This window comes from Xyrauchen texanus, chromosome 35 (genome assembly GCF_025860055.1).
Source record: "Xyrauchen texanus isolate HMW12.3.18 chromosome 35, RBS_HiC_50CHRs, whole genome shotgun sequence".
Lineage (NCBI taxonomy): Eukaryota > Metazoa > Chordata > Actinopteri > Cypriniformes > Catostomidae > Xyrauchen > Xyrauchen texanus.
Genome location: NC_068310.1, coordinates 37,471,645 through 37,494,144, shown reverse-complemented (window position 1 = coordinate 37,494,144; position 22,500 = coordinate 37,471,645). Strand labels below are relative to the sequence as shown.

Sequence of the window (22,500 nt, the reverse complement as noted above, 5' to 3'; positions counted from 1 at the left end):
CTAAACCTGACTCAGTTACACCAGTTCTGTCTCCTAAACCTGACCCAGTTACACCAGTTCTGTCTCCTAAACCTGACCCAGTTACACCAGTTCTGTCTCCTAAACCTGACTCAGTTACACCAGTTCTGTCTCCTAAACCTGACTCAGTTACTCCAGTTCTGTCTCCTAAACCTGACCCAGTTACACAAGTTCTGTCTCCTAAACCTGACTCAGTTACTCCAGTTCTGTCTCCTAAACCTGACTCGGTTACTCCAGTTCTGTCTCTTAAACCTGACTCGGTTACTCCAGTTCTGTCTCCTAAACCTGACTCGGTTACACCAGTTCTGTCTCCTAAACCTGACTCGGTTACTCCAGTTCTGTCTCCTAAACCTGACTCGGTTACACCAGTTCTGTCTCCTAAACCTGACTCGGTTACACCAATTCTGTCTCCTAAACCTGACTCGGTTACTCCAGTTCTGTCTTCAGGAACAGGACAAAATTCCTGCAACTGATTGTGAGAAGCTTGTGACTCAGTTACTCAGTAAACCTGACTCAGTTACTCCAGTTCTGTCTCCTAAACCTGACTCAGTTATTCCAGTTCTGTCTCCTAAACCTGACTCAGTTACACCAGTTCTGTCTCCTAAACCTGAGTCCGTTACTCCAGTTCTGTCTCCTAAACCTGACTCAGTTACACCAGTTCTGTCTCCTAAACCTGACTCGGTTACACCAGTTCTGTCTCCTAAACCTGACCCAGTTACACCAGTTCTGTCTCCTAAACCTGACCCAGTTACACCAGTTCAGTCTCCTAAACCTGACCCAGTTACACCAGTTCTGTCTCCTAAACCTGACCCAGTTACTCCAGTTCTGTCTCCTAAACCTGACTCAGTTACTCCAGTTCTGTCTCCTAAACCTGACTCAGTTACACCAGTTCTGTCTCCTAAACCTGACTCAGTTACTCCAGTTCTGTCTCCTAAACCTGACCCAGTTACACCAGTTCTGTCTCCTAAACCTGACTCAGTTACACCAGTTCTGTCTCCTAAACCTGACCCAGTTACACCAGTTCTGTCTCCTAAACCTGACCCAGTTACACCAGTTCTGTCTCCTAAACCTGACTCAGTTACACCAGTTCTGTCTCCTAAACCTGACTCAGTTACTCCAGTTCTGTCTCCTAAACCTGACCCAGTTACACAAGTTCTGTCTCCTAAACCTGACCCAGTTACACCAGTTCTGTCTCCTAAACCTGACTCAGTTACTCCAGTTCTGTCTCCTAAACCTGACTCAGTTACTCCAGTTCTGTCTCCTAAACCTGACTCGGTTACTCCAGTTCTGTCTCCTATACCTGACTCGGTTACTCCAGTTCTGTCTCCTAAACCTGACCCAGTTACACCAGTTCTGTCTCCTAAACCTGACCCAGTTACACCAGTTCTGTCTCCTAAACCTGACTCAGTTACTCCAGTTCTGTCTCCTAAACCTGACTCAGTTACACCAGTTCTGTCTCCTAAACCTGACTCAGTTACTCCAGTTCTGTCTCCTAAACCTGACCCAGTTACACCAGTTCTGTCTCCTAAACCTGACTCAGTTACACCAGTTCTGTCTCCTAAACCTGACCCAGTTACACCAGTTCTGTCTCCTAAACCTGACCCAGTTACACCAGTTCTGTCTCCTAAACCTGACTCAGTTACACCAGTTCTGTCTCCTAAACCTGACTCAGTTACTCCAGTTCTGTCTCCTAAACCTGACCCAGTTACACCAGTTCTGTCTCCTAAACCTGACCCAGTTACACCAGTTCTGTCTCCTAAACCTGACTCAGTTACTCCAGTTCTGTCTCATAAACCTGACTCAGTTACTCCAGTTCTGTCTCCTAAACCTGACTCGGTTACTCCAGTTCTGTCTCCTAAACCTGACTCAGTTACTCCAGTTCTGTCTCCTAAACCTGACCCAGTTACACCAGTTCTGTCTCCTAAACCTGACTCAGTTACTCCAGTTCTGTCTCCTAAACTTGACTCAGTTACTCCAGTTCTGTCTCCTAAACCTGACCCAGTTACTCAAGTTCTGTCTCCTAAACCTGACTCAGTTACTCCAGTTCTGTCTCCTAAACCTGACTCGGTTACACCAGTTCTGTCTCCTAAACCTGACCCAGTTACACCAGTTCTGTCTCCTAAACCTGACCCAGTTACACCAGTTCTGTCTCCTAAACCTGACCCAGTTACTCCAGTTCTGTCTCCTAAACCTGACTCAGTTACTCCAGTTCTGTCTCCTAAACCTGACTCAGTTACACCAGTTCTGTCTCCTAAATCTGACTCAGTTACTCCAGTTCTGTCTCCTAAACCTGACCCAGTTACACCAGTTCTGTCTCCTAAACCTGACTCAGTTACACCAGTTCTGTCTCCTAAACCTGACCCAGTTACACCAGTTCTGTCTCCTAAACCTGACCCAGTTACACCAGTTCTGTCTCCTAAACCTGACTCAGTTACACCAGTTCTGTCTCCTAAACCTGACTCAGTTACTCCAGTTCTGTCTCCTAAACCTGACCCAGTTACACCAGTTCTGTCTCCTAAACCTGACCCAGTTACACCAGTTCTGTCTCCTAAACCTGACTCAGTTACTCCAGTTCTGTCTCCTAAACCTGACTCAGTTACTCCAGTTCTGTCTCCTAAACCTGACTCAGTTACTCCATTCTGTCTCCTAAACCTGACTCAGTTACTCCAGTTCTGTCTCCTAAACCTGACCCAGTTACACCAGTTCTGTCTCCTAAACCTGACCCAGTTACACCAGTTCTGTCTCCTAAACCTGACTCAGTTACTCCAGTTCTGTCTCCTAAACCTGACTCAGTTACTCCAGTTCTGTCTCCTAAACTTGACTCAGTTACTCCAGTTCTGTCTCCTAAACCTGACCCAGTTACTCAAGTTCTGTCTCCTAAACCTGACTCAGTTACTCCAGTTCTGTCTCCTAAACCTGACTCGGTTACTCCAGTTCTGTCTCCTAAACCTGACCCAGTTACACCAGTTCTGTCTCCTAAACCTGACCCAGTTACACCAGTTCTGTCTCCTAAACCTGACTCAGTTACTCCAGTTCTGTCTCCTAAATCTGACTCAGTTACTCCAGTTCTGTCTTCAGGAACAGGACAAAATTCCAGCAACTGATTGTGAGAAGCTTGTCACCTGAGGTCGTGCAGTTCTGACCCAGAGCCTGTGATGAGCAGAAATTCTCCTGGTGTGAGATGGGTAACGGTGACCTCAGCATAGACACGCCCCCGCGGGGTCAACATGTGACTGATGTTTGTTTGACCCACCTGATGGAGAAACATCAGATCCAACATGAGTCAATCATCACAGACACACGGCAACAACACAACATCAGCAGCAGCGGCCTCAACAGTTGAAGTTCATATTTCTGTTTACGTGTAAGAAACACGTGTTGCATCGTTGCAACCGTGAACAGAATATTACTTGCCAGATGAAAGGTTTAATGTGGTTATTAATAATTGTATTTATTGAATATTAAAGCAGCTTGAGTGTGTGTGTTACAGTGATTTCAGCTTCTCTTAACTGTAGTACGCAGAGTTTATTGCTTTATTAAAACAGTTCAAATAAATACACAATAAAGAAAAACTTCTGCAGTGTTTCAGTCTGTCACCTTCGGCAGTGTGTTGGCAAACAGACGCTCCAGCAGCTGCTGTGAATCTTCTCCTGTCACCATAAACTTCCCAAAGGGTGAAAGGTCAATCACACCCACTTTCTCCATCACCAGTTTACACTCGCGGCCGACCGGCCCGAACCAGTTAGTCCTTCTGAAACTGGGCCTGCACACAGAATCAGAGAACATGAGAAATATGTTATAATAAATATAAATCCTATATATGAAATATCTTTGTTGATAATTAGTTTGTCATAACTATTAATCACATTTGAACTTATAAAAATGTAAAAATTACACATTCTATAATTAATGTCATGAAATTGCATATACAATAAACTGTCACAGTTTGAAAGAATGTGCTCAATTTACAAGAATTTATATTGTGTTTACATTCATTTGGATAACAAGTGCTAAAACGGTACTGTCGCTTTAAGAATAGCAGTAGTGTAGGAGGTATCTCCGCGAGTATTGACACTGACTATCACACCTGCAGTCACAACCAAATTGGCCCAGTTGCTAGGGAGGGTAGAGTCACATGGGGTAACCAAATTGGCCCGGTTGCTAGGGAGGGTAGAGTCACATGGGGTAACCTAATTGGCCCGGTTGCTAGGGAGGGTAGAGTCACATGGGGTAACCAAATTGGCCCGGTTGCTAGGGAGGGTAGAGTCACATGGGGTAACCAAATTGTGCTGGTTGCTAGGGAGGGTAGAAACACATGGGATAACCAAATTGGCCCGGTTGCTAGGGAGGGTAGAGTCACATGGGGTAACCAAATTGGCCGGTTGCTATGGAGGGTAGAGTCACATGGGGTAACCAAATTGGCCCGGTTGCTAGGGAGGGTAGAGTCACATGGGGTAACCAAATTGTGCTGGTTGCTAGGGAGGGTAGAGTCACATGGGGTAACCAAATTGGCCCGGTTGCTATGGAGGGTAGAGTCACATGGGGTAACCAAATTGGCCCGGTTGCTAGGGAGGGTAGAGTCACATGGGGTAACCTAATTGGCCCGGTTGCTAGGGAGGGTAGAGTCACATGGGGTAACCTCCTCGTGGTCGCTATAATGTGGTTCTCGCTCTCGGTGGGGCGTGTGGTGAGTTGTACGTGGATGTCGCGGAGAATAGCGTGAAGCCTCCACACGCGCTACGTCTCCACGGTAACACGCTCAACAAGTCACGTGATAAGATGCACAGATTGACGGTCTCAGATGCGGAGGCAACTGAGATTCGTCCTCCAACACCCGGATTGAGCTAAATCTCAAAATAATCCTCTAAAGGAAAAATGCTTCATAGAGACTTCATCGTCTGCAGTTAAGAGCAACAGGAAGTGTGTCTCACTTGTATCCCGTCTCGTCTGCAGGTTTGTAGAAGTAGTGTGGCTGCTCCCAGCCCGCATGGAACCCCATGGAACATTTGTCCTTCAACAGCTCGTACACACCACTGACCCTGTGAGTCGGCCGGCCCGCGAAACGCTCCTCTTTTGGGTAACCCACTGAAACACACGACAGACAAGAGAGATCAGTGTGCGGAACATTATTAAAGTGAGACTTCGATTAAACTTTGATAAGCGATTCTCACCGATGTTGTTGAATCCGTACGATTCTCTGGCTTTGGCGCACAGGAACGGTGCAGTCGTCCAGTGACCGTAACGATTCGGGTCACATTCGATGAGGTCATACGGAGGTTCGCCGCTCATGATCCAATCGCTGAGAAACTTCCCAACGCCTCCAGAATGAATGATCCCATACCTGTCAATCACACCTCAGCTGTCAATCATCCTGTCAGTGCTCATGATGTATTGAGGATTTTATCTGAGAATGTTGAATATATCAGGATTGAACAATCGGATGATACTTTATAACTCAATAATATCACCTGATGGATATTTAATTAGTGATCACGTACAGAAATGAAGCATGCTTTTACTACAATAACTTTAAATGAATCCATCGTAACTTCAGAATTAGCCAAGATTACTACAGTCAGGGTTATTATAATAAACTATAGCCCAGTAAAAGTGACAAGATTACATTGAACATGTAAATATAAACTAATAAAACTATTTTATGTAACTGAATTGAAGTACACTGATAAACAGCAGCAGTTAAAACTAGGTAATAAAGTTTGTAGAAAAAGTAATATTAAGTCAGACAGTCTGTCAGTGCGTCAAAGAGACAAACAGAAATTTTGGTTGCTAGGAGGCTTTGGGTGATCTCTACGGTGTTGCAAGGATGTTCAGGGTGATCACTAGGGTTTTGCTAGGTGGTTTCTAGGGTGTTCAGAATAGTCACTAGGGCATTGCTAGGGTGTTCAGGGTGGTTGCTATGGCATTGCTAGGTGGATGCTAGGGTGTTCTGGGTGGTTGCTATGGCATTGCTAGGCAGTTGCTATGGTGTTCTGGGTGGTCTCTAGTGTGTTGCTAGGCTGTTCTGGGTGGTCGCTATGGCGTTGTTAGGCGGTTGCTATGAAGTTCAGGGTGGTCACTATGGTGTTGCTAGGCAATTGCTAGGGTGGTCTGGGTGGTCACTATGGCTTTGCTAGGCAGATGCTAGGTGGTTCTGGGTGGTTGCTATGATGTTGCTAGGCGGATGCTAGGAAGTTCAGGGTGGTCACTATGGTGTTGCTAGGCAATTGCTAGGGTGGTCTGGGTGGCCACTATAGCTTTGCTAGGCGGATGCTAGGTGGTTCTGGGTGGTTGCTATGGTGTTGCTAGGCGGATGCTAGGTTGTTTTGTGTGGTCGCTATGGTGTTGCTAGGTGGTTGCTAGGGTGTTCTGGGTGGTCGCTATGGCTTTGCTAGGCGGTTGTTAGGGTGTTCTGGGTGGTCGCTATGGCATTGCTATGCAGTTGCTAGGGTGTTCAGGGTGGTCGCTAGGTCGTGCTAGGGTGTTCTGGGTGGTCGCAATGGCATTGCTAGGCGGTTGCTAGGGTATTCAGGCTGGTCGCTAGGCCGTTGCTAGGGTGTTCTAGGTGGTCGCAAAGGCATTGCTAGGCGGTTGCTAGGGTGTTCAGGCTGGTCGCTAGGCCGTTGCTAGGGTGTTCTAGGTGGTCGCAATGGCATTGCTAGGCGGTTGCTAGGGTGTTCAGGCTGGTCGCTAGGCCGTTGCTAGGGTGTTCTGGTTGGTCGCAATGGCATTGCTAGGCGGTTGCTAGGGTGTTCAGGCTGGTCGCTAGGCTGTTGCTAGGGTGTTCTGGGTGGAACTTTTACATGAACCGACAGAACAGACTTGGAGTTCTCAACACTAAATATAAGGGAATTGTTTATTTTAATCAGTTCTAGGGATGCAACTAATGATTATTTTGATAATCGATTAATCTTCTATTATTTCTTTGATTCATCAATTAATTGGATAAAACTATTTTTTTAACAGAAATGCTAAAGGTGGTGGCGTAGTGGACTAAAGCTCAGAACTGGTAATCAGGAGGTTGCTGGTTTGATCCCCACAGTCACCACCATTGTGTCCTTGAGTAAGACACTTAACTCCAGGTTGCTCCGGGGGGATTGTCCCTGTAATAAGTGCTCTGTATAATACATTGGTACTCAGGAGGTTGCTGGTTCGATCCCCACAGTCACCACCATTGTGTCCTTGAGTAAGACACTTAACTCCAGGTTGCTCCGGGGGGATTGTCCCTGTAATAAGTGCTCTGTATAATACATTGGTACTCAGGAGGTTGCTGGTTCGATCCCCACAGTCACCACCATTGTGTCCTTGAGTAAGACACTCCAGGTTGCTCCGGGGGGATTGTCCCTGTAGTAAGGGCACTGTAAGTCGCTTTGGATAAAAGCGTCTGCTGAATGCATAAATGTAAATGTAATGTATAGGGCGTACGGATTTGGTTTGACTGACAGTACTGAATTCTCGATTCTATACTCTCACAAAAATTTGAACAAAGCCTGAATCATGAAACATTAAGTTTAAATAATTTTGATCTTCCCTTCACTTTTCAAACTTAACAAAAAGTCCATTAAAGAGTAAAATGATCATCAGGGACGGAGTGGGTTATAAATCTGCCCAGCAGATGGCAACGGTGACATCAGAATAGAAATAATAATTCTGATGAGAAATACATCATAATGTAAATACATGTGCTTGTACAGTATCACTGAATACATACATTTAAAGCTTCGTTTCAAATGTAAGTGTATTGTATGACGTGTTTACATGAGGAGGAGAAACATCTAAAACACTTTAAAAACATCAGTGTGATATTCATGAAATCTGCACTTGATTAATGATGTTGCACGAGTTTAATCAGAATGATCGCGCTCCCTTCCTCTGTTGCGATTAACTGACACTCAGTTATGATCAAGTGTTTATAGCGTGTTCACGTGTGCTGGACATCTTCAGGCGTGTTTGTTCTGGGCTGTAAAGTGACGTCACTGATGGAGCATCTCCGTGATCGCTGCCGATATACAACTAACTAATCATTAATGATATTTCATGTCTATGATTTCCAAATCAATGATTATCAGTTTGATCAGTTTGTTGTTGCAGTCTAATCGGTTCATTTACACGGGAAACCGACACTGCTGTGAGTCTGACCTACGGTTTCTGTTAACTCCTCCCAGCATTGTGATGTCATGTGTGTGTTTACCCGAAGCCGATGGCGGTCCAGTAGTTGCGAGCGCCCTGGTGCGGTCCGATCATGGGCAGCAGGTCAGGAGTATATGTGATTGGTCCAGAGACGATGTTAATGATTTCAGCATTCTTCAGAACCGGCACCATCTCCATCGCCATTTCCACATGATCCATGATACGGTCCAGATCTGACTCGAACAACTCCTTACCAAAACCTAAAACACATCGCAGGTAAAGACAATGCTAAATGTCAATAATAGCATGCAACATATAATCATGCATAGTTATAAAAACTAAATAAACAGGGGGCCTGGGTATCTCAGCGAATAAAGACGCTGACCACCACACCTGAGTGACTCCAGTCAGGTCTCCTTAGCAACCAAATTGGCCCGGTTGCTAGGGAGGGAAGAGTCACATGGGGTAACCTCCTCGTGGTCACTTTAATGTGGTTCTCGCTCTCGGCGGGGCATGCTGAGTGACTCCAGCCAGGTCTCCTTAGCAACCAAATAGACACGGTTGCTAGGGAGGGTAGAGTCACATGGGGTAACCTCCTCGTGGTCACTATAATGTGGTTTTCGCTCTCGGTGGGGCGTGTGGTGAGTGACTCCAGTCAGGTCTCCTTAGCAACCAAATTGGCCCGGTTGCTAGGGAGGGTAGAGTCACATGGGGTAACCTCCTCGTGGTCACTATAATGTGGTTTTCGCTCTCGGTGGGGCGTGTGGTGAGTGACTCCAGTCAGGTCTCCTTAGCAACCAAATAGACACAGTTGCTAGGGAGGGTAGAGTCACATGGGATAACCTCCTCATGGTCACTATAATGTGGTTCTCGCTCTCAGCGGGGCATGCTGAGTGACTCCAGTCAGGTCTCCTTAGCAACCAAATAGACACGGTTGCTAGGGAGGGTACAGTCACATGGGGTAACCTCCTCGTGGTCGCTGAGAGAGTCTTCGCCCCATTATACACGGCAACAAAATACATTTGTTATTTGTTTTTGTTTTGGCTTTTTTTCCAATAAAAATTTGTAAAACTCCTTTAAAACATAGTACATTTACTTTAGCAGCTAAACTGCAGAATAAATAAATATTATCTGAGAATGTTGAATATAATATTAAAAATACAAATATTTTAAAATAGCTAAAAATCCTTTAAAAAAGATGCATTGACCTGAGAAGCAGCAGATCAGATATTTACACGTGCAGAAGTAAAAGTGACAAATATCCGAATAACGCGCTAACAATTTGACGTAGAGCATGCCGAACTGGACACGAGGCGATATCTCCGCAACGCATTAGCGTATTCACACCAATCTTGGTATGCGTTTGAATAACCATGACCTGAGGGTACCTGCACAGTTTCGGCACAGCGCCACCTAGTGGTCACGAGATATGAAAAACGTGGATACCAATTATGCCATGATCGATCGAACGTCCTCTCCGACATTTTGAAATACTTTAAAAACATACTTTTTCGAGCTCCTCCTAGAGCCTTTGCCAGATTGTGGAGCGGAGGGGGGTGGGGCCGCGCTAGAATGTCGCACGCCCGGTCCCCAATCGGCCTGATGGGGTGCGTGAGGATAAAGGCGGCCGGTGACAACGGTTCAAGAGAGAGAGAGAAGAAGCTCACCGGTTTTCTGATGTACCGTCGCGTGGTCCTCGAACACTACGCCACACTCTCCGGCGGACGACAGCCGCTCCTCTCCGGGCGAACCGGAGTCAAATCTCCGACCCCCAGCGGACAGGACACCCCTCCGCTTTTCTGGCGGCACCTGGGGACATTCCTTCGCCCCTGGCAGCGGCCCTACTGCTCCAGGTGATCGGGGAGTTACTTCCCTCCTCCCCTCGTGGACGGCGGTCTAACCTTGACCCCTCCGCGTTTCTGGGGGACGGCAGGGCACTCCTCCGCCCCCGGCAGCGTCTCCATCACTCCAGGAGGTCGGGGTATCCAGTCCCCACACAAACATAAACACACACATGACGGACATGCCCGTAATTCTCTCTCTCTCGAACCGTCGTCACCGGCCGCCTTTATCCCTCGCTCGCCCCATCAGGCCGATTGGGGACCGGGCGTGCGACATTCTAGCCCGGCTCCGCCCCCCTCCGCTCCACACAGATTTTAACCAAAATCGAATCAGACCACCTTCAGACCATGCTGACAAAAATATATGGATTTCGTGTAGATTGACCGAACTGTTTTCATTTAACACAACAATGAATTTGATGGCATGGTGCCATAATGGTTTTCAGGCTTTATCTCGGCAACACTTTGGCGTATTGGCATGAAACTGTATACGTGTCATCATGACCACACCTTAACCACACCACATCAATTTGGTGACAGCGCCACCTGTTGGTCAAAAGTAATAAGCTTTTGTGTCCCATTGCAATTGATAATATTCATGGTTTTACAACCATTTTGCCTAAAATCATGACCAAATGTCTTACATTACTTATATTTTACCATTGTTGTGCCATGGCTGATGTGCTGGGCCCCTTAATTGCTGCTTGCTATATTTAGATATTTCCCCATTTTAAAGTGGTTCATGTTGACGGTATTCGTGTTCAACTCACGCAACTCAAGCGGAGATACAATAATACCAATTTATTGTATTCACTGGTGTTTGAACTCTCATTTAACTCTTGTTTTAATGTAATTAATAAAAAATACGTTTTGTGTTCCTCGCCACAGCCGCCTTCAGATGCTCACTGCTGTTATAAACACAATTATTATTGAATGACTTATTTGAATACACAATTCACAATCATGTGTAATCAAACAACACAATAATGACTTTATAGATATTACAGTTTCCCTTCCTGTAAAGCTGTTTTGAAATGAAGGGTGTTTTAATGAACATGTGATCACCTGGAGGAACTCCATCTGTGATCCACGAGTCCTGTAGCATCATCTTCTCCTCTCTCTCGTACGGGCCGAACAGCAGCCCGTCTCGCTCTTGACGCAGGTAATACGACCCCTCCAAATCCCTGATCACGGGAAGCTCCGCCTTCAGGGCCTTCACCTCGGGAACTGTTGCCGTGACGACATACTGGTGATGCACTGGGACGGTGGGGTGCTGGAAGCCAATCATGTGACCCAACTCTCGCGCCCAGAATCCTGAGATAAACAAGAAGAAAGGAGTTACATTGCCCAGAAAGAGAAAACATTTAAAGTCTCAAAATTATTGTTGACACGGATTGGCGCTTGCAGGTGAAGTCTCCATTCTCCGTACTGAACATCCGCCCCGTGTTTATTATTCCCAGGACGTGCGTCATGTGTAACCCCGCCCCCACCCTAATCCTATCCATTACAAGCCTTCCAGGAACAACTCGGGACACCTTTCTCCCATCACATGAAGTTTCAGGGAGTCAATAAACGTGAAACATGGGGCATTGTGGGTTATCATCAGGGTTACAGGAACTGCAGTCATTCCATGAGCTGTGACCTTTGACCTGCCTCTGTGTGTATGAGTGACTGCAGCTATGATCAACACCCAAAAACACACAAATGAGAGACACTCCCATCAGCTAGATCAACGTTCCCAACCGGCGATACCGCGGCAGGTTCCAAGGGGTCCGCTAAAATGGATTTTGCCATGATGAAACTAACATAATGTGTGACTTCAAATAAAAATAATAAGGATTGTAAAAAATATTGATTTCCAATTAATTGTACCTTTATTTGAGCAATCCCGATATCAATCTTTCAATCAAATGTTCAGCAGCGAGATCTTTTCACTGTGTGTTGAGAACAACCAGAACTAATGGATATTGATAAAGGGATCAAACCCAAACTGATTGATTAATCATAATCAATATTGGGGTCTGTGTATCTCAGCGAGTGTTGACGCTGACTATCACTGCTGGAGTCGTGAGTTTGAATCCAGGGCGTGCTGAGTGACTCCAGCCAGGTCTCATTAGCAACCAAATTGGCCCGGTTGCTAGGGAGGGTAGAGTCACATGGGGTAACCAAATTGGTCCGGTTGCTAGGGAGGGTAGAGTCACATGGGGTAACCAAATTGGCGTTGCTAGGGAGTAGTCACATGGGTAACAAATTGGGCGTAGGGAGGGTAGAGTCACATGGGGTAACCAAATTGGGCGGTGCTGGGTAAGCATGGGTTGCTAGGGAGGGTAGAGTCACATGGGGTAACCAAATTGGGCCGGTTGCTAGGGAGGGTAGAGTCACATGGGGTAACCAAATTGGCCGGTTGCTAGGAGGTAGGTGCATAGGGTAAGCAATGGGCTAGGAGGTAGAGTCACATGGGGTAAGCAAATTGGCCCGGTTGCTAGGGAGGGTAGAGTCACATGGGGTAACCAAATTGGCCCGGTTGCTAGTGAGGGTAGAGTCACATGGGGTAACCAAATTGGCCCGGTTGCTAGGGAGGGTAGAGTCACATGGGGTAAGCAAATTGGCTACCTAATTGGAAGCCTCCACATGCACTATGTCTCCATGGTAACACACTCAACAAGTCACGTGATAAGATGCGTGGATTGACGGTCTCAGACGCGGAGGCAACTGAGTCACTACGCCACCATGAGGACTCAGAGCGCATTGGGAATTGGGCGTTCCAAATTGGGAGATAAGAAATGAAAAATATATATAATGAATAACTAATAATAATGAATATGAATGATCATGATTAATGATACAGTCTTCAGCCGGACTGATGGTGCTGTGGGCGTTCGACTCACACCAGCATGTGTCAGTTCAGTTTCTCACAGCTCAAAGTTTCTATTTCACTATTTATAAACTCAACATGTAACATAACACACACACAGCACACATGACAATAATTACACACATGACCACGTGTGTTCCTCTGCCAGCAACAAATTATTTCAAACTTAATCCTTTATAAAAAAGAAGCTTTCCTTGAAATACTTGATGTATTCATGTTCTGAAGAACACGTCAGTAGTGTCTCATGTAACATCAACACACGTGATCTGAGGTTTATTCACGTGTGCAGCACAAACATTGCAGGATCATTCACACACTGAACATTAGAACAGAATGAATCTTTACTGAAGCTGATGGCCTTCAAATAAACAAGTGAACGCTACAAGAGTTTTGTGCTATCAGCTTCAAAAAATACATAAAAGAGGAATTCTGGTGAGAACTGGTTGAGCGGAGAGGCGTTAGAGAGCTGACCGCTGATGATTGGCTGGAAGTTGAACATTTGGCAAGAGATGATTGGTTGAACATGTGAGAGGGGCAGAAAGCCAAAAACCAAAAAAAACATTAGACCAGGACCAACATCAGCCAAAACACACACACACACACACACTCACACGCTCACGTGCTCACACATACACAAACTCACACACACTCACACACACACACACACACACACACATACACACATATATATGTTTCACATGTCTTACACAGACTCTCACATAGACATACATGGTTCTCACACTGTACACACACACTTACACTCATATCCACTACACACTCTACACACACACACACACACTACACACACTACACACACTCACAGACAAACTTTCTGCACTTTTACATTTTCACACACACATAATTCACATATGACTTATACAGCACACTTACACTCATAGGCACACACACACACAATGTCCTCTCACACAGCGTCATACTTCTTCAGCGTTTTACTATCTTCTTATGGGGACATTTGGTCCTTCATCTATACAGTGATACATTCTTCTTCACATACACACATTCACTACTTCTTCTGTACAGCGTTCCTTCTTCTGTACAGTGTTCCTTCTTCTGTACAGTGTTCCTTCTTCTGTACAGTGTTCCTTCTTCTTCTCTACAACATTCCTTCTTCTTCTGTACAGCGTTCCTTCTTCTGTACAGTGTTCCTTCTTCTGCACAGCGTTCCTTCTTCTGTACAGTGTTCCTTCTTCTTCTGTACAGTGTTCCTTCTTCTGCACAGCCTTCCTTCTTCTGTACAGTGTTCCTTCTTCTTCTGTACAGTGTTCCTTCTTCTGCACAGCGTTCCTTCTTCTGTACAGTGTTCCTTCTTCTTCTGTACAGTGTTCCTTCTTCTGTACAGTGTTCCTTCTTCTTCTGTACAGTGTTCCTTCTTCTGCACAGCGTTCCTTCTTCTGTACAGTGTTCCTTCTTCTTCTGTACAGCTGCTTCCTTCTTCTGTACAGTGTTCCTTCTTCTTCTGTACAGTGTTCCTTCTTCTGCACAGCCTTCCTTCTTCTGTACAGTGTTCCTTCTTCTTCTGTACAGTGTTCCTTCTTCTGCACAGCGTTCCTTCTTCTGTACAGTGTTCCTTCTTCTTCTGTACAGTGTTCCTTCTTCTGCACAGCGTTCCTTCTTCTGTACAGTGTTCCTTCTTCTGCACAGCCTTCCTTCTTCTGTACAGTGTTCCTTCTTCTTCTGTACAGTGTTCCTTCTTCTGCACAGTGTTCCTTCTTCTGTACAGTGTTCCTTCTTCTGCACAGCCTTCCTTCTTCTGTACAGTGTTCCTTCTTCTTCTGTACAGTGTTCCTTCTTCTTCTGTACAGTGTTCCTTCTTCTGTACAGTGTTCCTTCTTCTGTACAGTGTTCCTTCTTCTGTACAGTGTTCCTTCTTCTGCACAGTGTTCCTTCTTCTTCTGCACAGTGTTCCTTCTTCTGTACAGTGTTCCTTCTTCTGTACAGTGTTCCTTCTTCTGCACAGTGTTCCTTCTTCTGTACAGTGTTCCTTCTTCTTCTGTACAGCGTTCCTTCTTCTGTACAGTGTTACTTCTTCTGTACAGTGTTCCTTCTTCTGCACAGCCTTCCTTCTTCTGTACAGTGTTCCTTCTTCTGTACAGTGTTCCTTCTTCTGCACAGCGTTCCTTCTTCTGTACAGTGTTCCTTCTTCTTCTGTACAGTGTTCCTTCTTCTGTACAGTGTTCCTTCTTCTGCACAGTGTTCCTTCTTCTGTACAGTGTTCCTTCTTCTGTACAGTGTTCCTTCTTCTGCACAGTGTTCCTTCTTCTGTACAGTGTTCCTTCTTCTTCTGTACAGCGTTCCTTCTTCTGTACAGTGTTACTTCTTCTGTACAGTGTTCCTTCTTCTGCACAGCCTTCCTTCTTCTGTACAGTGTTCCTTCTTCTGCACAGCGTTCCTTCTTCTGTACAGTGTTCCTTCTTCTTCTGTACAGTGTTCCTTCTTCTGTACAGTGTTCCTTCTTCTGCACAGCGTTCCTTCTTCTGTACAGTGTTCCTTCTTCTTCTGTACAGTGTTCCTTCTTCTGCACAGCCTTCCTTCTTCTGTACAGTGTTCCTTCTTCTTCTGTACAGTGTTCCTTCTTCTGCACAGCCTTCCTTCTTCTGTACAGTGTTCCTTCTTCTTCTGTACAGTGTTCCTTCTTCTGCACAGCGTTCCTTCTTCTGTACAGTGTTCCTTCTTCTTCTGTACAGTGTTCCTTCTTCTGCACAGCGTTCCTTCTTCTGTACAGTGTTCCTTCTTCTGCACAGCGTTCCTTCTTCTGTACAGTGTTCCTTCTTCTGCACAGCGTTCCTTCTTCTGTACAGTGTTCCTTCTTCTGCACAGCGTTCCTTCTTCTGTACAGTGTTCCTTCTTCTGCACAGTGTTCCTTCTTCTGTACAGTGTTCCTTCTTCTGTACAGTGTTCCTTCTTCTTCTGTACAACATTCCTTCTTCTGTACAGTGTTCCTTCTTCTTCTGTACAACATTCCTTCTTCTTCTGTACAGCGTTCCTTCTTCTTCTGTACAGTGTTCCTTCTTCTGTACAGCGTTCCTTCTTCTTCTGTACAGCGTTCCTTCTTCTGTACAGTGTTCCTTCTTCTTCTGTACAACATTCCTTCTTCTGTACAGCTTTCCTTCTTCTTCTGTACAGTGTTCCTTCTTCTGTACAGCGTTCCTTCTTCTTCTGTACAGCATTCCTTCTTCTGTACAGTGTTCCTTCTTCTGTACAGTGTTCCTTCTTCTTCTGTACAGCGTTCCTTCTTCTGTACAGTGTTCCTTCTTCTGTACAGTGTTCCTTCTTCTGTACAGCGTTCCTTCTTCTTCTGTACAACATTCCTTCTTCTTCTGCACAGCGTTCCTTCTTCTGCACAGCGTTCCTTCTTCTGTACAGCATTCCTTCTACTTCTGTACAGCGTTCCTTCTTCTGTACAGCGTTCCTTCTTCTTCTGTACAACATTCCTTCTTCTTCTGCACAGCGTTCCTTCTTCTGCACAGCGTTCCTTCTTCTGTACAGCGTTCCTTCTACTTCTGTACAGCGTTCCTTCTTCTGTACAGCGTTCCTTCTACTTCTGTACAGCGTTCCTTCTTCTGTACAGTGTTCCTTATTCTTCTGTACAGCGTTCCTTCTTCTTCTGTACAACGTTCCTTCTTCTTCTGTACAGCATTCCTTCTTCTGTACAACGTTCCTTCTTCTTCTGTACAGCGTTCCTTCTTCTTCTGTACAACGTTCCTTCTTCTTCTGTACAGCGTTCCTTCTTCTTCTGTACAGCGTTCCTTCTTCTTCTGTACAACGTTCCTTCTTCTTCTGTACAGCGTTCCTTCTTCTGCACAGCATTCCTTCTTCTTCTGTACAGCATTCCTTCTTCTGCACAGCGTTCCTTCTTCTGTACAGCGTTCCTTCTTCTTCTGTACAACGTTCCTTCTTCTGTACAGCGTTCCTTCTTCTTCTGTACAACGTCCTTCTTCTTCTGTACAGTGTTCCTTCTTCTTCTGTACAACGTTCCTTCTCCTTCTGTACAGTATTCCTTCTTCTTCTGTACAGCGTTCCTTCTTTTTCTGTACAACATTCCTTTTTCTTCTGTACAGTGTTCCTTCTTCTTCTGTACAGCATTCCTTCTTCTTCTGTACAGCGTTCCTTCTTCTGTACAGTATTCCTTCTTCTTCTGTACAACGTCCTTCTTCTTCTGTACAGCGTTTCTTCTTCTTCTGTACAACGTTCCTTCTCCTTCTGTACAGTATTCCTTCTTCTTCTGTACAGCGTTCCTTCTTTTTCTGTACAATGTTCCTTTTTCTTCTGTACAGCGTTCCTTCTTCTTCTGTACAACGTTCCTTCTTCTTCTGTACAGTGTTCCTTCTTCTTCTGTACAGCGTTCCTTCTTCTTCTGTACAGTGTTCCTTCTTCTGCACAGCATTCCTTCTTCTCACTTGTAAACCGCGCTGCTCTTCTGGCTGAGCACTAAATATGCTTCTTGTAATATGCACCATTATTGGCACCCTTTTATTCAACACTTTGTGCAGCCTCCCTTTGCCAAGACAACAGCTCTGAGTCTTCTTTTATAAAGCATCATGATGTTGGAGAACACATGGTGATCTGAGATCAATCCTCCATACAGAATCTCTCCAGATCACATTCAGAGGTGCATCCTCTTCAGTTCACCCCACAGGTGTTCTATGGGCTTCAGGTCAGGGGACTGGTGTTGCCATGGCAGAACCATTTTTGTGTTGATTTGATGTGTGTTTATCTGATGGTATATGATAGAGTCCATGATGCCATGTATCCGAACAAGATGTCCAAGATCTCTGGCATAAAAACAGCCCCACAATGTTAAAGATCCAGCACCATATTTAACAGTGGGCATAAGGTGGCATGTGTGTGCCAAACCCATCTCTGGTGATTGCTGCCAACAAGCTCTTTTTCGTTCATCTGATCGAGTGTCTGGCAAAATGAAGACGCTTGAGTTTGTTGTTGGATGAGAGCAGAGGCTTTTTCCTCGAAACCCTCCCAAACAACTTGTGCTGATGTGGGTGACATATGATTGTAGTTTTAGAGACTTTCTGACCCCAAGACCTACAAGAACTAATGTCTGCGATTCGCCAGCTGTGATCTTTGGAGAACATTTTGAATAAAAGATCAAAAGGATAAACAGTAAAGTCTTCTTTGCTCATATTTACCAATAGTGCCGATACTTTTGGTATTATAATTCGTTCTCATATTACTCATACCATGATGTAAGATTTGTGTCATATTGGCCACCCCTACTTTGACATGTTTTATGCCAGAGATGGACAGACAGTTTAAGATTGCAACAAACGTTATTTCTCAAAGCAGTGACCTTCTTTTGGGATCCTGATTGACTTTGTACAGGTCAAAGGTTAAAAGTAATTGCGTCAAACTGGAGCAAGATTGACCAAACTGACTGACAAACACTGAAAACACTGCCAGCAGCAGAGACGAGTGTAAACAGGGATATTATCAGGTGTGTTTGGGCTGGTTATTGGTTATAGGAAAGGTCAGAGGTCAGTGTTTGGCCTTTGGCCTCCGTGTGACTGTGCAATGCATCTGTACATTTAATCACAACTGTTTCAACACATTCACTGCTGTAACACAAACTATTACAACAGACAGAAGATTTCAAGCCCTTTAAACATCTGTCTGAAACATACCGAGACTGGCAGAGACACTTTGAACGGAAGTCACCGACCGTTGATGATTTCTGCTGACATGAAAAACAGTCAGCAGAATGGCATCTATTTTTGGACCTGAAAAAAACATCCTGAGGGATTTCAAAATAAGCTGAAAATGTTTTGGCTTGTCTTCATATTGATGTGCTTTCTACAGTTAAGACTATAGTAGATTCTGTGTATTTGATACTCCGGTTGGGTTATCAAATTGGGGAGCGGATTGGGTGATTGGGGAGCGGGTTGGGTGATTGGGGAGCGGGAGGGGTGATTGGGGAGTGGTTGGGTGATCAAATTGGGGAGCGGGTTGGGTGATTGGGGAGCGGGTTGGGTGATTGGGGAGAGGGTTGGGTGAATGGGGAGCGGGTTGGGTGATTGGGGAGTGGGTTGGGTGATTGGGGAGAGGGTTGGGTGAATGGGGAGCGGGTTGGGTGATTGGGGAGAGGATTGGGTGAATGGGGAGCGGGTTGGGTGATTGGGGAGCGGGTTGGGTGATTGGGGAGAGGGTTGGGTGATTGGGGAGCAGGAGGGGTGATTGGGGTCGGGGGTTGGGTGATTGGGGATTGGGTTGGGTGATTGGGGAGCGGGTTGGGTGATTGGGGAGCAGGAGGGGTGATTGGGGTCGGGGGTTGGGTGATTGGGGATTGGGTTGGGTGATTGGGGAGCAGGTTGGGTGATTGGGGATCGGGTTGGGGGATTGGGGAGCAGGTTGAGTGATTGGGGAGCGGGAGGGGTGATTGGGGATGGGGTTGGGTGATTGGGGAGCAGGTTGGGTGATTGGGGAGCAGGAGGGGTGATTGGGGAGCGGGAGGGGTGATTGGGGATGGGGTTGGGTGATTGGGGAGCAGGTTGGGTGATTGGGGAGCAGGAGGGGTGATTGGGGAGCAGGTTGGGTGATTGGGGAGCAGGAGGGGTGATTGGGGAGCAGGAGGGGGTGATTGGGGAGCAGGAGGGGTGATTGGGGAGCAGGTTGGGTGATTGGGGAGCAGGAGGGGTGATTGGGGAGCGGGTTGGGTGATTGGGGAGCAGGAGGGGTGATTGGGGAGCGGATTGGGTGATTGGGGAGTGGGTTGGGTGATTGGGGAGCAGGAGGGGTAATAGACAGAGTTAAATGTTGATTAAATGTATATTTGTTTTGTTTTTCTTTGTCAACTATTAGAAATCAATAAAAATTGTTAATAGAATTTGTTAATTGTTTTTGCTATAGTCCACTATAGTGGTCATTATGTACGATAAACCATCCGAATTTTCAAAATGGCATATCGGATGAAACTAGAGGTCTTTTGATTCAAACAGGCTTCAATGAAAAAACATAATGAGGTCTTTAACCAGATGTAGTTTTGTTAGAGTTTCTCCGAAAGCCAAACTCCGCTGTGATCAGCACCATGTTGTTTTGTCGCATGACTCGAACCCAGAGTGTCCTGAACTGAGATGAGTCTGTTTAAATTTAATGTAATTATGCATAGCATAAAATACAATGTGTACGAAGAGAGTCGCACGAGGATAACCAGTGGGTGTGTGGCCTGACCAGTGACGGGTGCGACCTAACCTGTTGCATTTACGATGCGATTGGCTCGGATGGTTCCATGTGGGGTCTGGACGTCCCATTTGCCATCAGCGGTTGCCGTGACACCTGTAACAGGGGCGGGGTAATAAATCTGAGCACCGTACATTCGGGCACCCGCCGCCAGAGCCATCGTCAGAGAATACGGATCAATGTGGCCATCACCGGGATTATAGAGACCCGCCAACACCTGAAACACACACGAGAGACAGGTAGATCAGTAAAAGTCAGTAACTAAGGCAGGTTTCTATTCCAAACCTGGAGACACTAAGGAGAACTAGCAAGTGCCAGATAAATCCATGTGACCACAGGAAATCAAAGTGTGGTTTTTAAGGACTCTATGTGTACGTGACCTTGTTCATATTGAGCAGTGGAAAGAGCTCCTGGATCTTCTCAGGTTCGATGAGGAACTGTGGGGTGGGGTGCCAGTGTGTTCTGCCCATCTGATATTTCAGTTCATCCACCCTGAGAGGAGTCGATGCCAGTCTGATGCTGCCAGGCTGATGGAAGCCCACAGCCTACAACAAACACAACACAATCACATACCCAGAGGTACGCATACTCCAGTTTGGTATCTTCAATAAAGCTCCAAATAGATCGGTCAGTTTAAGGATGAATAAACAGTACATCACACCTGCCTCATCTGAGGGACCCGGTGCTTTTCTGTTAATACTCTGAACACTCACTAAATCATATTTAAGTCCGACTGTTTGAGATGAGTGTGTGATTGGCCAATATCTCATTAGTGTTACTCAATTTCAGTACAAAGAAATACAGACATAAAATCAGTCATTTTGAAATCAGGAGTGCTGGATGATTGTGTCTCACCTGTCCTGTCTCGGCCTCCAGCTGCTCGAACAGTTTAATACTGTAATAATGAATCTTCTTCAGATTAATGCCGGGATGATAGTATGTGGTGAGTCCCGCCTACAGATGACATCATCAACATCATTGCATATACACACAGATACATACAGCACATGACGAGCAGTGTTGGGCTGTAACTGTGTTCAGAACACATTTGTTAGAATAGTTTTAGAAATACTTCTCTCACAATGACGTTTTTCTGAAGAGTGTTTCTGAACAGCGCAGGTGTGACTGCAGCGTTGTCAGGGATTAAATTGGGCTCATTTGAAAACACGATCACGGGCTGCATTTCGGGATACTTTAAAAACGGACGAGGTCACCAAAAAGGATTGATGTCAGACACTAAAGAATGAAAATACAACGTCTTATTCATGATTGCCACACGCGCTTCAGCTGTGCTACAATGTAACTGTATTTGCACACACTACTTAGTGTTTGTTGCGATTGTTGCCGTGTAAATACATTTAAAGATGTTGTAAAGACAGACGGCTCTCGATAAGCATTCAGTGAATCACGACCACATCAGAAACTTAAAGAATGAAGAACTGTTGAGATACAGCAGATATTTATTTATTTATTTTTAATTGTATCCCCATTTCTCCCCAATTTGGAACGCCCAATTCGCACTACTCAGTAGGTTCTCGTGGTGCGGTTACTAGCCTCAATCCTGGTGGTGGAGGACGAGTCAATCCGCACCGTCAATCCACGCATCTGATCACGTGACTCGTTGTGCATGACACAGCATGTGGAGACTCATGCTACTCTCCATGATCCACACACAACTCACCACATGCCCCATTGAGAGAACCACTAATCACCACCACGAGGAGGTTACCCCATGTGACTCTACCCTCCCTAGCAACTGGCCCAATTTGGTTACCCCATGTGACTCTACCCTCCCTAGCAACCGGGACAATTTGGTTACCCCATGTGACTCTACCCTCCCTAGCAACCAGGACAATTTGGTTACCCCATGTGACTCTACCCTCCCTAGCAACCGGGACAATTTGGTTACCCCATGTGACACTACCCTCCCTAGCAACCGGGACAATTTGGTTACCCCATGTGACTCTACCCTCCCTAGCAACCGGCCCAATTTGCTTACCCCATGTGACTCTACCCTCCCTAGCAACCGGGCCAATTTGGTTACCCCATGTGACTCTACCCTCCCTAGCAACCGGGCCAATTTGGTTACCCCATGTGACTCTACCCTCCCTAGCAACCGGGCCAATTTGGTTACCCCATGTGACTCTACCCTCCCTAGCAACTGGGCCAATTTGGTTACCCCATGTGACTCTACCCTCCCTAGCAACCGGGCCAATTTGGTTACCCCATGTGACTCTACCCTCCCTAGCAACCGGGCCAATTTGGTTACCCCATGTGACTCTACCCTCCCTAGCAACCGGCCCAATTTGGTTACCCCATGTGACTCTACCCTCCCTTGCAACCGGGACAATTTGGTTACCCCATGTGACTCTACCCTCCCTAGCAACTGGGCCAATTTGGTTACCCCATGTGACTCTACCCTCCCTAGCA

General features: G+C 45.9%; 1 protein-coding gene across 1 annotated transcript in view; it reads right to left on the bottom strand.

Annotated features, from left to right (window-relative positions):
- The window catches only part of dmgdh (dimethylglycine dehydrogenase), a 37,147-nt gene that overhangs the window by 12,426 nt on the left and 2,221 nt on the right, over positions 1-22,500 (bottom strand). Inside the window, exons 3-11 of the mRNA XM_052106286.1 lie at positions 20,926-21,024; positions 20,451-20,615; positions 20,083-20,287; positions 11,052-11,300; positions 8,207-8,405; positions 5,190-5,359; positions 4,950-5,103; positions 3,616-3,781; positions 3,141-3,271 (exon numbers count right to left, since the gene is read on the bottom strand). Of these exons, the coding sequence (XP_051962246.1) occupies positions 3,141-3,271; positions 3,616-3,781; positions 4,950-5,103; positions 5,190-5,359; positions 8,207-8,405; positions 11,052-11,300; positions 20,083-20,287; positions 20,451-20,615; positions 20,926-21,024 (1,538 nt within the window). The remainder of the gene's footprint in view (positions 1-3,140; positions 3,272-3,615; positions 3,782-4,949; positions 5,104-5,189; positions 5,360-8,206; positions 8,406-11,051; positions 11,301-20,082; positions 20,288-20,450; positions 20,616-20,925; positions 21,025-22,500) is intronic.